At 43.4% G+C, this 18,988-nt stretch overlaps 1 protein-coding gene across 2 annotated transcripts in view; it reads left to right on the top strand.

The window, feature by feature from the left end:
• RABGAP1 (RAB GTPase activating protein 1) overlaps positions 1–18,988 on the top strand; it is an 855,191-nt gene that overhangs the window by 457,042 nt on the left and 379,161 nt on the right. For both annotated transcript variants that reach the window (XM_078641966.1, XM_078641967.1), the window contains one exon: positions 557–670. In XM_078641966.1, the coding sequence (XP_078498092.1) occupies positions 557–670 (114 nt within the window). The remainder of the gene's footprint in view (positions 1–556; positions 671–18,988) is intronic.

The raw sequence follows: 18,988 nt of genomic DNA, 5'->3' as shown, positions 1-18,988 counted from the left end.
TTCTGGCAGCCCTCCGCCCTGCCTTTCCCGCCAGATCTAGGAGGCAGACACTCAGTTGATAGTAGCTCAGTTCTTTATTGTTAATTTTTTGTTGTACATGATTCAACTTTATTATTTGTATTTCTGTGGATAGATGTTGCGTATATGAATATAGCCTGCATGACACTTGGCTAGATACGACATCTGTCGAAGTCTTCCCCGCTGTTGTTGTATGCACGATAGTTGTGCACAAATAGATACTATAAAGGATAATACTCTTGTACTTTTCACTGTTAACATATCACCTGGTGCACCTTAAATTCGAAAGATGCCGATGATCACATGTATACATGATGCAATGTATTCACAGCTGTACACAACTTGCAAAACTCAAAGTTTGTGTTACAAAAAAAGACTAGAAAATTAAACCCAGTGCAAGACAAAGACTCGCACACATAAAATACATTGGTCTAGTATAAACCAAGTGTGACTTTGGTTATTCAAAATTCTAAATGTCTTTATTTCTACATTGTTTGTCTGATGTAACATGACAATGCAATATGTTTTCTTGATACAGGAGTCCCCTCAAGACAGTGCAATTACAAGAGATATCAATCGAACGTTCCCAGCTCATGATTATTTCAAAGATACAGGAGGAGATGGTCAAGATTCCTTATACAAAATATGCAAGGTACAGCATTGCTACTGGAATATTTATGATTTGCACATACACGATACAAAGGAAACCCCATTTTTTTAAAATGCATTTATATTAATGGCTTTTAAACTTCATTTGTGAATGCATGTCTTTAACTGTAGGAATATTTGAATTACGACCGTCTCTCTCTTCCTTGACTCAGTTCTCTTCTGTGAGCGTGACCCACCCCCAAAATCAGGCATAGTTAGGCAATGTATGTATGTATTACTGATTGGTGTTAGCCACTGTGTAGATATAGTTTTGGTTGCCAGACATGGGAATTCCTCAGATTTTTGCTTGCTTATAACTTAGCCCTGTTTTATGAACCACCACCAAACTTGCAGACCTATTTCGTTTTCTACTTTGCCAGATAATGCACAGTTTTGAGGCAGGGCCGGACTGGCCTTAGCGGGCACCAGTTGTTTACCTAGTGGGCTGCCAAGGTGGGGGCTGGTTTTAGACCCCTTGGGGTCCCGTTTTGTGACTGGGGCCGGTTTTGCAACAAAATCGGCACAAAGCTTTCCCCCAGGCCCCCACCCAGGGCCAGGCTCAATACCAGGGCCGGTTTAGATTCCCATTCCGGCCCTGTTTCGAGGTGATTTTTTAAGGAAATTCAAAGAAAAAATGAGGAGGGCAAAACAGTTTTGGGCACCAGTGCATATTCCCATAGACTTTGTACATACGCTTAATGGCCAAACTCCCAGTTGGATTTACATAAAACTTGTCAGGGTTATACATTATAATAATAATAATAATAATAATCCACATTTGTATAGCGCACAATCACCCGTTAGGGTCTCTAGGCGCTGGGGGCCGTCGGGAAGATTAAGCGAGCTATTGCCCAGAGTCGCATGGTGCTGGGCTAACCTGCCGCCGGACCCGGGGATCGAACCCTGATCCCCAGATTCCAGCGTCAGTCGCCCTGGCCGCGGCGCCACACCTCTCCCACATTATAGTGTGCAGATGATCTATTTTGGTACTACATGTAAGCAGGGTAAGTATTTTATACATTGAAAGGTATTTTAACTTAGTGGTATCCGTTGTTGCGATAGTTTCATGAACTTTTGTGAATGTACTGCGGTACATACCAATGACCAGGCTTTATGTGATTGGCTAATTACTGATTTACAAAACTTAAAGGCAGTCTTGTCGTTTTAGGTAGACTTTGCTTATGTTCTGGGTTAGGACCTTAGATATAGGTAAGTATTATGTTTTATATTTTTGCCCTTTGTAGTACCACTTCCTTTTTTGTTTTTTTTTGTTAATTTCAAAAGTTGTTATTGGAAATTTCAGGTTTTGTAGCATACAAATCAGAAGTAGCAATGTACATATAAACAATACATGTCATTATACATTATTCATAAAGAGGATATGACGTGAATATTAGCAGAGAAAGGCATTATGTCCCACGATGGTGTTCATGTCGTTAGGGACGGTCGCAAGGGTAATGTGGCAATCAGCCATGAAGCCTTTCTAGGCTGGGCTCCTGAGAGGATAGAGATCAATAGGAAGTGGAAAGGATCGAAGTAGATAGGAGGAAGAAGAATAGAGTAGAAAGAGAGAGCAAGGATAGGTGTAAGAGGTGAGGGGTAAGATACAAGATGTAAGATGTGATAAGTTAGATTGGACACCACGATGAGGCATAGTAGTTCAGGTTATGGGTAATCACGGAGGTTTATGGGTTTTGTAGTAGATATCCAGTGAGTTCCAAAGTTTCCTTTGTGAGGGTCGCCCTGGTGTGTTTTGTAGTGAGATGTTATCAGCCCCTCGTAGGTTAATCACCCAGTTTAGCCAACAGGCATAGCTTGCCTTTTTGGTGTCTTTCCAATTGTTTAGAACGACTTTCACAGCCGCCGTGAGGAGGAGGTCTAGGAGGGCCCTGTCTATTTCTGGGATTTGGGTTTCCTTTGTAAAGCCGAAAACAAGATAGGGAAGTTCTTTGGCGGGTGAGATATTAAATAGTTTGTGGATGAAGTCAAATACTCTATCCCAAAACGTTGAGACGCAGTCGCATTGGAGGATGAGGTGGTCCAGGTCTCCTTCTGCCCTCTTGCAGTTCCAGCAAAATGCGTCAGGGCTGAGTTTGTGTGCATATAGGCGAGCCGGCGTCCAGAAGACTTTATGCATGAGACAGAATTTGGCTTGTTATAATGTAGGGCTTATTTTATGGCTCGTGCAAGATCTCCACGCCGTGGACCACTCCAGCTCTGAGATGGAGAAGGAGGCGATTGACGACCAGAACTGTGTTGTTTTGGTATTTAACATGGATGATTGCGGGCTCAGCAATTTGTATAGCCTCGAGACCTGGTGACCAATTTTATTTAGGGAGGAGAGGAGTGATGGAAGAGCCGCTTGTTTGGATGTCAATCCCGCTTTTGTAAGGGCTGTTTTGACGTTAAGGAATATGTAAAAGTCGGAACTATCTATCCCAAAGTTCGATTGGATTTTTGTAAAGGGCAGAGGGTAGCCATTATCATAGAGTTGGTGGGGTAAAATAATTCCCTTCTTGATCTAGGTTGGGTTGAACAGTGGTTTCCCTTTGTAAGTGATTGAGGGGTTTTTCCAAATCACTTCCCACCTAGATTTTCTTATTGATGATTCTAGCAGTTTATCTACTCTTAGTAAAGCTATTTTGGTGTTAGTAAATATGGGCTTAGAGCACGGGAGCTGATTCGTTTTCATTGATAGGATCGAGATGGGAGGAATGCCTTCCAGGAACGCTTTTTCGATGTCTAGCCACACCGGTGTATAGTCCACTGGGGGGACAGCCAATAGGATCCTTGTTTCGCTAAAAAGGCTATTTGATATCTCCTAAAGTCTGGGAGATTGACTCCACCAATGGATTTATCTAATCTCAGTTTTTGCAGGCTGATGCGTCCTTTTTTCCCTTTCCAGATAAAATTGTTAATCATTTTGTGAAATCTATTATGAAATTCTTGGGACAGCATCAATGGGAGCATGGTAATTAAGTAATTTACTAGCTGTGTAATCATCATTTTGATGGTCTCTAGCCTGCCCCACCAAGTGATGAAGCGGGGTGACCATCCGTCTAGGTGAGTTTTTATTTTTTCTAGAGTGAGTTTTTTATTGTGTTGTAGGGTCTCTATGGTGGAGCTTCCAAATTCTATACCTAGATATTTGATGATTGTTTTGCCAGACTAAGCCTGATGTCCCTAAAGATTCCTTATTAGTGAATATGTTGAGGGGTTTTACTTCAGATTTATCGCGATTCAGTTTGTAGCCTGAATGCCTAGAGTAGGATTATATCGAGTTCATCAGTGCGGCTATAGAGGTATCAGGATTCTCAGTGACTATCAGGATATCGTCTGCGTAAGCAGCAATTTTAATACTTTTATCGCCGAAGGTGATGCCACTAATATCTACATTCTGTTGTATGTCGCGGAGGAGATGTTCCAACGCCAGAAGGAATAGAGCGGGAGATAAGGGGCAACCCTGTCTAGTTCCTTATTCAAGAAGGAATGGTTCCGATAGCGAACTGTTAATGGCAATTCTAGCCGAAGGAGAGGCATATAATGACATGACCACATCGATAAAAGTATCACCCACGTTGAAAATGTGCATGCATTGACGGATTAAGGGCCACGACACCCTATCAAACGCTTTCTCTGCGTCCAGGGTGATTGCTACTGCGGGGGCATTTGAGATTTTCGACTTCTCCAGCACATGGCATAGGAGTCTCGTATTGTCGTTAGAAAGGCGGTGTTTCAGGAACCCCACCTGTGAGTTATTTATTAAGGAGGGTAGAACGGCGTTTAGTCTGCATGCTAGAGCTTTCACGTAAACCTTGCAGTCCAAATTTATGAGGGATATCGGCCTATAATTCTTAGGGAGTAAAGGGTCCTTCCCATCTTTAGGTATCACTATTATTGTTGCTTCACTCATCGTGGGGGTGGTTCTGTTTGATAGTGAAAAGGATTGGAACAATTTGAGGAGTCGTGGGTTAAGTTGTTCCTCAAAGGTCTTATAAAAATTGTCAGTGAAGCCGTCAGGCCCCGGAGCTTTATTGTTCTTCAATGTTTAACGGCAGTAGAAATTTCTGCTATAGTCAGTGGCGCCCCAAGTTTGGTTTTGTCGGGGTCGGAGTTGAATCGAATTTAGATAATTGTTACATTCTTCCATGTTGAATTGGTTGTTATTTTTATAAAGATCTTCGTAAATGGACTGGAATGTGTGGAGAATGTCCTTCTGTTTGGTTTTGGTGGTATTGGATGGTCCCTAATAGATGTTATATGCAATTGCTTCCTTTTGTGTTTCAGATAGGAAGCAAGGAGTTTCCCTGCTTTGTTACCCTTACATAGCCTTAAGGCCTTGAATTTATTAATCCATACTCCTGCCCTTTTACTAAGGATGGCGTTGTATTTATATTTCAGATTAGTCAAACGGTCGATGGTAGCTGTATTTTTCAGATCAAGGGAGTGTTGCATCTCTAGCTGCTTGATTGTTTTCTCTAAAGAGTCCAGTTCTGAATTTAATTCTTTATTCATACGAGCCCTGATACCTATCAGCGTACCCCTTAATGTGGCCTTAAATGCGTCCCATACTAAGGCGGGATCGGTTTCCGGCTGTCAGTTTATCTGGAAGTATTCTTCTATGCATTGTTCTATGCTTTTCTTGTTCTCTGGCACTGACAATATCTCATCGTTGAAGCGCCACCATCTGGGGGGGATAAGTGAATGTGAGCCTGCCAATTTCATATGGATACCTGCATGGTCCGACACCAATATGGGGGCTATATCAGTTTCGTCGATGAGGTGTGTATGTGTGTCGGATATCAATAAATAATCTATTCTTGAATAAGATTTGTGAGGAGGGGAATAGAAAGTATAGTCACGGCCATCCGGGTTTTGAAGGCGCCACGAGTCATGTAGGTGGAACTTAGCACACATTCGCTTCAATGCCTCATGTGCGCGCGGGGGGTGGTATGTACTCTTGGATTGCCTGTCTAACAAGGGATCTAATGGTAGATTAAGATTCCCCCCCAACCACTAGGAGCTCATCTTGTGGAATATATTCAAGTTCTTTCGAAACATATTCCCTGAATTCAGGCAGGTCAGTATTAGGGCCAGAGATATTTGCCACATAGATATGGTCCTCGTCTCTTTGCAGATGTGCAATACTCAGTCTACCTTCGGAGTCTACTGAATGTGATATCACGGCTAAGTTAGATTTTTTAGCAACCAGGGTGATCACCCCTCTTTTCTTTTGAGTCACAGGGGAGCAAAGTGTCAGTGAGATCCAGTTATGTTTAAGGTTGTCAGCATCAGCCTGGGATAATTTTGTTTCCTGCATGAATTATATCCCCTTTAGTTTTGGCCAAGTAATCCAAAAAATTTTAGCGCTTGACTGGGTGATTAAGCCCCTTAACGTATAGCGAAACAATGTGTAGAGAAGCTGCTAAGTTCTTATCTGAAGCCATGGATATAGGTTCGGTTTAATGTGGACGTGGGCCATAACGTGCATTTCCGCACACACAGGTAAGCTGCATTTATAAATACTACAATTGCACGCCGAGGAAGGACCTGGAATACGTGGCACACATCGTGGTGGTATAGAGTAATTAGTAAGCAAGAGGTAGCTATGAAGGTGTGAGAGGAGAAAGAAAGGAAAGGAAGAAGAGCAAAGAATAGATCAGGTATAGTACATAGCAGAGATGCTCCTGAAACATCCGTCTTTACAACCCTACAGCCCCCCACCCCCCCAACTGAGTCAGCCCCCCCTTGTTCCCCCCTCCCCCATCGGAATTTCCCCCCCTACCCACCTCCCCTCCCTCCCTCCCTCCCTCCCTCCACAAAACTCGAACTGAAGAGCTGCGACGACAGTGCTGTTGACGCTCGCACAGGGACATATGTGATAACATTCTGATAGCATTTTGTGTGAAAACATTCTGATAACATTTGTTTAACATTAATAGATGAAGCATCTTTTGTGTACGGTCAACTTATGCCATTATCTTAGAACATTAGACTCGCCGAAGGATAGGCGACGCAATAACTGAATTGAAGAAAATTAATTAGGTAATCAAAGAACTTCTTATTTAAAGAGCCCCTCATATTTGCGTACGGCAAATATAACTTATGTCAACAATTCCAGTCATGTAAAGGTACCTTCAGACATTTAGGGAACTTGCAGAAGGTAGAGATTTTATATGCAACAATATAGCGTAAATCGATATGCAACAACATAGTGTATGTCGCTTGCCTGAGGATAAGTGAAGCAACTACACAGTAAATTAATCTCACAGTAAATTAACCTCACATCACATTTATCAGTGGGAAGCACAAGCCAGATGAGCACTGCAGGTAGTGCAGAGCAGTGCTGGGACCCTCTCGTAAGGGGAGCAGAGCAGTGCTGGGACCCTCTCGTAAGAGGAGCAGGACAATAGACTCATAACTTATTACTTGGGCATAGAATAAGTGAGGTGTAGGATTGTCCCAGACCAGCGTTCGATCACTGAGGCTAAGTCCAGCCTCTGAAAGTCAGTGAGAGACTTGGGTCAGGACGTTAAAACTGGATTAGCAGTTAGACATACCTGTTGAAAGATCGCGGATGATGGTAGCTGGAGGTAGACCTAACTGCCTTTTTCTTGTGCATCTGTTTTCCTTTTATTAGATTGACCCCCAGACGTGTCCATTTCTTGTTGTGGTTTGACACTTAGGTAGCATGATAACTCATGCGGATTAGTGAAGAGGTGAGAACGACCGTGGTCTGAGATCTTGAATTTCGCCGGGCCTGCAAAAGAGAACTGAATATCTTTCGCCCGTAATTTTTCTCGAAGAGATAGGAAGCCTTTCCTTATTTCCACCGTTTCTCTGGAGTAATCCTGGGTAAACGTGATTCTGTTACCTTCCCAGATGATGTTGTGGTTTTTCCTAGCATACCTTAGGATGTCTTCCGTGTGTTGGAACCTAAGTGGTTTGCATATGAGAGGTCGAGGTCCTCTCGACGTGCGATGTAGGAAGGTCGGACTCTATGGGCTCTGTCCAGCTCCAGTCCGTCTTGGAACTGTATCCCCGTAGCAGACGGGATCCACGCTTCCAGAAATGATATACACGAGTCAGTGTCCTTTTCTGCATTTTCTGGGACCCCGAAGATTCGCACGTTTCCCCTCCTGTTGCGATCTTCCAATTCTGAAACTTGGCGTCTGAGATCGTTGGTGGTTGTTTGGAGATGCTGTGTGATTTTAGCGCCGTTTGTAGACTTGTCTGCGATATCGCTAATTCTCTGCTCTGCTTCGTCTTGGCGGAGAGATAAGGAGTTCATGTCAGCTCTGATCGCGGTTAGTTCAAGTTGCATCGCGTCGGTGTTACTTTTCGTTGACTTGGCAAGGTCATGAACGTCCGCAAATTTCTTCAGAGTCATGTCTAGAGTGCTAGCAACGTCACCCCTGTTCTTAATAGGTGAGTCCGAGATGGAAGTTTCTGGCCGCACCTTCTTAGTGTTTTTGGAGTCTCTATCCGCCATTTTTGGAGTTTGTGCGGAGCACCGTCGATAAGCAGGTAGATAGGTATCGGTCGTGCCACAACCAGCTGCTGGATCTGGCTTGTATTCACTGGCTGGGAATACTCTTCTAGTAGCCTTGTTGTTCGCAGGACGCAATGTTGATTTGGTTCCTGTGTTGTAGTGGGACGCTGGTATAAGTGCTTAGCGCTAAGGGGACACGGGCGCTGTCGTATTTGATGCCAGGTAACACGTGTTTAGAGATCTTTTGAAATCACAATGATAATGTCTACGGTTGGGTGTCAGCACTAGCATGTGGCTCTTGTTTGCGCCATATTTTTGCAGCATTGGTGTCTTCTGCTATCCGCCATCTTAGGGACAGGTGAACTGGGCTGGTGTTGGTTTCACTGCGAGGGTAACAGACGGTGCAGCATCAGTCATCTTATAACACTCAGAGTATGCTGGGCTCATGTAGGAAAAGACCCGCTGTGTCAGAGAGAAATCAGATGTCATGAGACGCAAATCACATCGTTGTGCCTCAAAAGCACATGGAGGTGCTGTAAATCACTCGTTCAGTAAAGCGCTCCCCTCTAGGGCAGAAGGTGCACTGGCGGGATCTCTAAGTGTAGCTCACGACTCCCCTGAGCTATTGGTCGTGCAGCAGCCTCTCTTGGAGCAAAAGTAGTGCCAAGCGGCTCTCGTGGTGCATTAAACCTTGCACACGTCGAATTTGCTGTTTTGGGCTCGTTCCGCGTCCCACACTGCTTCTGGCTAGACACGATCTCCTGTGTGGCGTGCAGACAGATTAGGCGGCCATTTCCCCGCCGTCCGGGCAGCAGTTAACGAGCGTGAGCTTATCCGTGTAGTCAATAAGGTGGGTATTGACTCTGTGCGGCAAGACTGTGGAGATGATGGTCCCACAATGAGCTAGAACGCTGTGCTGGGCAGTAGGGCGCGAGTTTAGAACACACAATTATCGCGTTTGAATTACTGTAAAATCAGTTCGCCATTTTGAGGTCAGGCATTAACACAGTCGGATATATTTAATTCACTCTTGCGGCCCCGTGTTAGCAATCGGTGTATTGGGGCAAGTGTCGCTGCATATCCATGATGAATGCGCTCACCTCAGAATCTAGAAGGCTGTTTTCGCATGAGATAAGGGCTGGAAAACCTGCTTGTAACTGGCCGAGTTCCGCGGACCTAAGATGGCGGCCATGCCTCGCGTCTCCGGCATAAACTCTAACATCAGCCTGGATCGTTTGTAGCAGGAGAGCAGTTGTTTTCGCCATTACATCATGTGCGGGAGGTGTTGCGGTCGCTGAAATCACTTCTGACGCATGATTTCGGAGCCTATATCACACCATTTTCGCCGTGATTCTGGGTCCCGTGCAGCGCAAAGACAAGCTAGGCGGCCATTCTCCCTGCCGTCCAAGCCACGCCCCCGTAGTACCACTTTCTTGAAGTGGAAAGAGGTAGGGAAATGTATTTATCTTTTCTATATATTTTTTGCTAAGTTTACGGAGTAACATATTAGTACTTAGCACGTACCATGTTCTGTAAAAAAAGGAACTTTAAAAAAAAATTAAGTAGCGGTGTAATTTGTTGGTATTACCGCAGCACTCTGTGGACTTTTTTTGTAAACCATAAAATTTTAAAAATTAAAAATATAATGTATTACACTCTATTTGTGAAATATAGTGTGGCACAGTGTATTTGTAATTTTGTAACATTTAAAAAAAATGTTTAAGTACCGCAGTACTTCCTAGGAAGTACTGTAGTACTCTCTGATTTAAAACAATAATTATATATAAAAATAATTGGTAATACGTAGGCAAAATTAGTTTCTATATATATTTTTTAATTATCGCAGCGTATCACTGTACATCGTAGGAAGTAGTGCAGTACATAAATCTTTTTTTTTTTGTTATAAAATTTAAAATACGCTGTACCATACTATATTTCACAAATACTATACACAACACTGCACTCTACACCACAACACTCTAGCCCATGCCACTCGAGTCTACAACTCCCTACTCCACTTTATAACACTCTGGTTTCCTCCACTCTACCAAACTCTACTCCATTTTGTGCTATTGCACTGTAGAACACTCAACTTGCATTCAGATCCGCAGAATCCATTGTAATTAGTTCAGTGCATTTTCTTCCCCATTGTACTTTGTCGGGAGCAATTTGTTTCTATTTAAACATTTGAAATTATTGTAGTAGCCAAGCAAAAAGACTCTCTATTAACTCTGATGGAAATATAATCAACAGGGATTAAGTTACCCCAATTCACAGATGTTCGTCACAACTGGATAGTGTTTGGTAGGGTCTAAAGGTCCTGCAGCTTTAAATACTAAATAAAGCAATAGAAGGCATGTGTGCTCTGCTGAAATTCTGGGGTCTTATGGCAGCGAGCTGCCACAATAGGGGACTCCTGGGCCAATAACCTAACACAACTATATTCACAACCTCAATCCACGTTGTGCTCTGCACCCCAAACTGTAGAGAGTCACGGCATCATGGTAGCCATCAGGGGTGTGGAATTTAATAAAATATCTACTTATCCATGGGACAGGTAGCTTCATAAATCTACTTGCCCTGTACCAAAATCCACTTGCCCCTTTGGTGCCATGTAGTGCAGTAACAAATAATAGCGGCAATCTCATTTTATAAGAGCTCTAATAATAGCCTCTCTGATTATACCAGGGTTCATACTATATAAGGGTTTGAATACTGGCAATTTACTTATTTTGCCACCTTTAGCAGATTATATACTGGGGCTAAAGGTAGTGATAAGTAATGGTTCCACGGTTGGAATGCCTTTTACAGTCTGTGCAAACCTACTAACTTGCACCTTTAAGTGGTTTTCACCAGCTCTTCTCTAATCTTTTCAGACACTGACAAAGGCTAGAAATGTACTACTGACAGTGGCAGAAGGAAAATTTCTTGCTGGGAAAATGTGGTTGGCGGAAAAGTGAACTTGTAAATCCTCAACAGATGTTCGCAGGAGCAAAATTATGCCATCATATTTGGTAGTGCTAAAATGCAGTTGACCAATATTTTTTAGAAGTACAATTTCCTGGCCTTCATGTGAATATATGAAAGCTGTGAATCTGCACCAATGCAAGAAAATAAACCATGGGTGAACTTTCGTGACTTTCTTTAATAATTGGGTTCCTAATTAGGTCTGGTGTTAAGCAGGACATTTTGTTTTAATGACATTCTATCTATTGACTGGCTTTACCTTGAGAGTCAGCATTCTGCTCTTTTACAAGCAGCGTATCAGAACTGTGGTAAATAAATAATTAATTACCGGTACTATTTTTCAGGATACTCATACAAATAGATAGCTCAATAAATAAGAGTCAAGATACGAGGTAGCTAGAGTTGACAGGCTTTAATTAAGCATAAAGGACTGGAACAGGACAGCCTGTACGGGGATGGGATGGCAGCTGCCTGGGGCAGGGACAAAGGAGCGCTAGCGTTTAATAACAGTGCACAAGTATATATAGTTAAAACATTTACATTACAGTCAATACAGTAGGCGTAGCAGTAGGCGGAGTTTGTAGCAGTCGCGAAAGATAAGGCATAAAGTGGGTGTAACAAGAGGTGTGTACAGGGCGTATACATAGACATGTGATGTAAACGTAACAGAATATGTCATAAATGGGGCGGAAACATGGAGGGGGCTACCTGAGCAGCTGGGACCTTTAACCTAGTGGTGCGCGCAAACTGGCAATGACGTGTTACTAGGGAGAACTGGGGGGCTATGACTTCTGCGCTAGAAGAGGAGACTAAAGTCTGGAGAGTCAGAGCGACATGTACCTAAAGCCTATCTAGTATCTGGTGTTTAGAGAACATGTTGATAGAATCCAAAAGTTATCAGGGCAAAGGCTAACAGACATTAAGACTGATGCATGCATAATCCTATATGTAGTGTGTGTGCGAGGAATATTCTATGAATATTAATACAGTATTTCTCTTACATGGAGACATAAAGGCTAGACCATGACGGAAACTATTGATGCGATTCAGTAGCTTAGGAATGCAGAGAAGGAGGGCTGGACTGATAACTAGAATCGTAACATACTCTTGGCAGACTAAGAGGCAGAGCCAGGCCGAGCCGGGCACTGCGTGGCAAGAAGTAAGCTAAGGGTCAGGGATACAGGTGGGGGCTGTATCGCTCCTCTGAGAGGGTTCAGGAAACAGGAGCTGAATCTGAGTCCGGGCCCTTTTGAGGCCTAGAAACGGGGACAATTCAATTAATTAACGTGCACACTGAAAAACGTGGCAACGTAGGATTACATAGGCCTGATATTCGTTGTATTCACGAGAACTGGAAACTGGCATACTAGAGATGGACACAACTGTAATTGCGTCTTTAATCGATCATAGGGGAATACATGCATATCGATCATGCACATATGACATAACATGGGGAACACGTAGGCACATATAACATGGCAAAATGTACTTTTCCACATTCCCTCCTTGTGCCCTACGTTTCCATCAGGAAACATCAATATTCATGATACCATCTATCATTTCATATAGCATCATTTGCTCGTCTCGAATTGTCTTGGAACGGGACTTAGGACTAGGAATACAAGAGGTAGCACAAATGCCGCAAATCGCAGGGCCACATTGTATACAGAGGCAGCAACTGAATATGATCATTACTGCAATACCTAGAAATGACAATACTTTCCATCCCCAGGCAGATATAATACTCCAGAGCCAACCGGACCATGTCCAGGTGCCCGGATTCTGGTGTAACTGATGGGCAATTTTATGAAGTCTGGTTATAGCTGAATAAACAGACGGCGCGTTATTAGGAATGAAAATGCAGCAACTAGATCCGATGACTCTACATGCTCCTCCTCTATCGGCCAGTATGACGTCAAGAACGAGACGATTTTGGAGCACGACAAATCTCATAGCAGATTGCTCTTCGGTTAAGTTACCTAGAGCAGAAGTAGTCTCATTCACTACTGCTTCAAGGGTTCTGGTTAGTCTACGTATTAACTTACTATTTTGGACAGGTCCTATAAAGAAGAAGAAACCTTTATTAAAGTCTTGATACTGTTCTAGAGTAGTTTCAGTTTGATCGACAATTGGGGACTCGATCTCCCTTCTAGGTCTGACGTGTACTAGATGGGTGTTTCTGTGATAATCAGATGGGGCTAGAAAAACTGGTGGCAGTAGGAAGGCAATGTAACATGTTCCATCCCAATCGAGGGGCAGACGAACATATGCGGTCTGACCACAAACAAAATAAGAATGACGTGAGGCTTTGAAAATAGATTTCCCACTGTCACTATACTCGACAGTAGTAGTACAATCACTATGTCCTACATGTGCGGAACCATTCTTTCTGACACATAATTCGCCTTTGACTGGTAGTACTGAAATAGCAGGTAAGTCTGGAGTAGTATCAGACTGAACATTCAGGACCATAAAATTCGAGGAATAATTACCTAAATCATATACTTCATTTTCTAGATCTAACCCTGTTCTATGGGTGAGACCTTGCTTGTCTGGAAAACATGTTCTATTCAGAAGGGACATATCATTTGAAGATGACGTTAACATGGACCATGCTCCACACGAACCATTATGTGAAAACGGATAAGGAAAGAGTGGCAGAACTCCCTTCGGTGTCTGGAAAGGGGGGAGTCGACCACACACCCAACAATTAGTGGCATTGCTGGTCTGGTGTGAATAGTGTAACATTCTGATGAATGTGTTATTACGCATAGCAAGACGATAGGATAACTCGTGAGGAGGCAGATCACTAAATGTGTGCTCTACTGTGGCATTAGCAAACTTATTTACATGAGAAATTGGAAAACATATATGCAATGCATAACTTGTGCAGGTAACCATCAAACTTAGAAACAATAGAAAACTTAGAAAAACGATACATCTTATAGAGTTTTGACTAACTCTCTCACTATGGGGGTCTATCTCATACATGTCAGATACCTGTCTAACCGTTTCACCCGAGAGGGACTTAGACAATTAAACTGGCTGACTTATTTTACTAGACCGGAGTTTGGATTTATACTCCTGCTGCGGAGTTTTCTCTAACAGGGAGGGCTTGATTTCAAAGTCAGTAGCGGGACAGTCCTTGAGAATAGGGCAGTCTTTCGAAATGGAACAATCCTTTGAAAAGGTTTTAGTCCGTAATCCATGGAACTTCTTGATGTGGGACAGGTGGACCCACCCCTTACGGCCTTCCAACTTCACGGCCGTACGGGTGGTCAAGAGGACTAGTTGAGGTTGCTTCCAGCGGGGCTCCAGTGGACTTGAACGATCAAAATTCCGGACCAAAACGAGATCCCCGGGGATGACCTCATGCGGTTTCACTTCAGTGTTGTCTGGAAATGCGGCGGCAACCTGTGAACGACAAGAGTGTAGGGCAGACATCAAGGAAGCTAGGTAATCTGTCAACATATTACTGGAAACATCTGTAATACTGCGGGGTCTAGGTGTTCCCCACATGTTTGGGGGGCGGCCGAATACGACCTCATAAGGAGACAGACCTGATCTGGAGTGTGCAACCATTCGCATGAAGAATAGAGCAACTGGCAGGGCAACTAGCCAGTCTACACCTTTCTCTTTACATGTCTTAGCAATACGGATTTTCAGGGTTTGATTATGTCTCTCTACGAGACCGGCTGCTTCAGGATGGCGCACACAATGGAACTTCCACTGGTACCCTAACAAGAGGGAAACATGCTTCATGAGCTCAGATGACAATGGCTGGCCGTTATCAGAATATACGACCCTAGGGAGTCCATAACGGGGGAAGAATTCACGAACCAGCTGCTTGGCAGTGGTCGCGGCTGTGTAATCTGAAACTGGATATGCTTCTGTCCACCTGGACAAAGCGCATACAACTACAAGGACATACTTGAAACCTCGATATCGCTCCATCTGAATATAATCCATCTGGAGGACTTCAAAAGGGTGGTCAGGAGGTTGGAATCCACCTTGTTCCACCGGGACACTTTTACCTGGATTGAACTGGCAACATATCATACAAGTACGGACTTTCTGCTTGGCTGCAGCTCGTAAGTGCTTGTTGAACCAAAGGTTCTGTATACTATCTAACATGGCTTTTTCTCCTAGATGTGCTGGACTATGTGCGGTATTGATAATGACTTGAACCATAGAGTCGGGGAGAAACCATGTGGCTTTTCCCTTCGTCACCCATCCCTGATCTGTCTGGACCCCTCCTTGTTCGGACCATTTCTTAATTTCTTCAGGAGTAGCATGTAACTGTATGTCTATGACATCTTGTGTAGGGTCCTTAACTGTCATACAAGTAGTCTGTTCTGGAATGAATGTCTGTGTCTTGTTAACTGGAATGTCTGGTGTCTGAGCTGTAAGCTTGGCTGTTCGATCTGCTAGATCATTACCTTGGGAAATGATGTCAGTAACTTTTGTATGTGCTTTGCACTTCATGATAGCGATAGCTGTCGGTAAATGTATTGCATCTAACAGAGCTTGAATGAGGAGACCATGCTGAATCTTGGTTCCATGAGAAGTCATGAAACCTCTCTCCTGCCAGAGTACTCCGAAGTCGTGTACAACTCCGAATGCGTAACGTGAATCTGTATATATGTTTACTTTTAGGTTCTTGGCACGTATGCAGGCTTGGGTCAGAGCAACTAGCTCTGCTGCTTGAGCAGACAGGGTGTCAATACGGTGTGTCTCAATAACTTCTGTTTCAGTAGTCACTGCATACGCGGCTACTAGTTCTCCTGTACTAGTTCTCATACATGAACCATCCACATAAAGTGTCAGGTCGGGATTAGGTAATGCAATGTCTGTCAGGTCTTGTCTTGGCTTAGTCATAGTGTTAATGACTTCCACACAGTCATGTGTGGCAGGATTTGAAGTAACTGACGGTAACAGTGTAGCAGGATTTAGAATGTTGCAGCGTCTGATTTCTATGTGTGGCTGGAACAGTGTCAATTCATAACCTGTTAAACGTGCAATTGTCAAGTGCTGAGTCTGTGTTCGGTTTAACCACTTGGCTGCTAAGGGGTGTGTGCGAGGTCCATTGACTTTCCATTGAAATCATTGGAAAGTCCATGACGAGTTACCCTTGTCATTAGCGCTGAAGGGGTTAAAAGAACTTCCACGGAGTGTGGAACTTGTACTGTCAGGGAGTGTCCTAATACTATGGAATCACTTTGTCTGATTGCTAGAGCTGTGGCTGCAACTGACTTGAGGCACGCAGGCAGAGCCTGGGCTACTGGATCTAATGTGCTCGAAAAATAAGCACAAGGCTTGTATTGTCCTGCTTGATCTTGTGTGAGAACAGATAATGCAGTACCATTACGTTCTGTGACAAAAAGTGTAAAAGGCTTACTGTAGTTCGGTGTAGCTAGAACAGGTGCTTGGCATAAAGCTTTCTTTAACTCATTAAAAACAAGTGTATGTTCAGATGTCCAAGGGAGGACAGTCGATACGGCTGCCTCCTGTGTCGTTAACTGTATCAGTGGCTTGGCTAGAAATGCATACTGAGGAATCCATTGTCTGCAGTAAGAAGTAAGGCCAATAAAAGCACGTACCTACTTCTGTGTCTTGGGCTGTGGGAGACTCGCTATTAACTGGATACGGTCTGGTGTCAACTGCCTACCCCACTTGGACAGTAAGTGGCCTAAGTAGATCACTTGCTGGACACAGAATTGAAGCTTCGAAGGGGACACCTTGTGCCCCATCTCGGCTAGGAAATACAGAACTGTAAGTGACGCTCGCTCGCAGTCACGTTCAGAACGGGCCGTGATCAGTAGATCATCGACATACTGGAGCAGGGCAGTGTCAGCTGGCATGTGAATATTGTCTAGTTGTCTTTTAAGTGCTTGACTGTAAATACTAGGACTTTCTGTGAAACCTTGAGGAGCTCGTGTGAATTTATAGCTCTTTCCATTTAAACAAAAACCGAAAAGGTACTGGCTATCTAGATGAATCGGAACACTGAAAAATGCATTCTTGAGGTCGATTACCGTAAAAAATATGGCTTCGGGATCAATGGCTGTTAATAGGGACGAAATATCTGGGACTACTGGATACTGGGGTATGATACATTTATTAAGTTCTCGAAGGTCAATCACTAATCGATATACTGGAGGTGCATTTGGATCAGTACGTTTCATGACTGGAATGATAGGAGAATTACATACATTGGAGTCAGTTTCTACAACCACTCCTTGAGCAATGAGCTCGTCAATAATTTTGGATAAGGCTGCTACAGCCTCAGGTGGCAATCTGTACTGTCTGATTCGTGGCAAGACTATACCTTGCTTGAGGGTCACACGATGGGGTGTGATTCGCATAAAACCTACATCTGTTGGACCTTGCGCCCATAAATGCTGCGGTACATTGGATAATCTTGGATCAAAATCTCGTAATACATAGTGACCTTTATAGTCCCTTAAAAACAAACGAACTCCCTCTGGGGAGCAACAAATTACTGCACCTAATTCTTTTAATGTTTTAATGCCTAACAAATTTTCTGGACATGACTTCGTAAGTAACAAATCAGTAGTTCGGGACAATGGACCAACTTCTAGAGTAACTGGCTTTGAAATCTCGTTTACAATAGGCTTTCCTGAAAATCCAAGGGAAATATTTCTAGAGCCTGAGAGCGGAGCCCCTGGAACCTCGTCATGACTGATAGTAGTCCTACTTGCCCCTGTATCAATCAAAAACTTTCTGTCTTTCCCTAATACTTGACTATGTACATAGGGACCCTCTTGATCTACAGGTATCTCGATGAGAGGCAAGCCTACCTCCCTCTCTAGGCTGTTTCATGAATACTGTTGATACTCTGGATACTCTGTCTGAGCATACTGGTACATTTGCTGTGTAACATGCTGTGTTGCAGCGATAGGCTGCAATGCTGGAACTGTCTGTTGTGCATTCTGTGGTGACTGAGAAGTCTGTGTAACTTGTTCTGGTCTAGGCGGACGTGGTCTTTCTTTAGTCTTACCAGTGGCTATGTTATGTTTCAGAACTGCACACTCGTTTATAAAATGACCTGGCTGTTTACAATAATTGCATGTCCCTTTAACGGGAGCTGCAGGATGACTGGCTTGATTCGGACCCCTCTTCTGACTGTCTTGTGGAACAGATTGTGCAACTAGTACCTTCATTTTCGTGTCTTTCATACGTCTCTTTTCGTATTCTTGCTCTTCCCTGATTCTATTCTGGTGATACTGGAGCATTTGAAGCATTTGTGACGGGGTATTAGCTTGCCAGGTACTTTCGACTTTCAATACTCGATTTTTAACTTGTGGACTTGAATTCTCGACTAGTTTAGTAACAAAAAGATGAGGGTATGACTCGCTACCTGTCTTCAAACCACTGTTGATGATAAAGCATTTCTCAAATCTAGAATAAAAATCACTAGCGTCTTCATCCTGTTTCTGTTTGCATGCAGAGATTGCATCCCAGTCTTCCTTTTTCGTGGCTAATAACCTAGGCAAAACCTGAATCAATAACTCTGGCAATTCTTTACATTTCTCTCCAAGACCGGTACCTGGTACTCGTATCTTATCTTCAGCTTCTAGAACTGCCCAATCGATCTTTTTCTCTCCCACCTCCCATTCTTTTTCCTTGAGTTTTTCATATACCCCTGCGGGCAACAGGACCTTTAGCATTTTAATAATATCTGGATACGTGTATTCTCCCATACGGAGCATGTCTTTTAATTCTCGATGGAACCCTGCTGGATCTTTGTCGTGACAGGGAATTAATTTCTTCATCTCTAAGAGTTCCATCTTTGTGATAGGGGTGTAAACAAATACTCGTTGCATTTCACCATCCGGTGTC

Source organism: Lissotriton helveticus, chromosome 5_1, assembly GCF_964261635.1.
Source record: "Lissotriton helveticus chromosome 5_1, aLisHel1.1, whole genome shotgun sequence".
NCBI lineage: Eukaryota > Metazoa > Chordata > Amphibia > Caudata > Salamandridae > Lissotriton > Lissotriton helveticus.
Note: the sequence above shows the minus strand (reverse complement) of the source record. Positions and strands in the feature narration are given on the sequence as shown.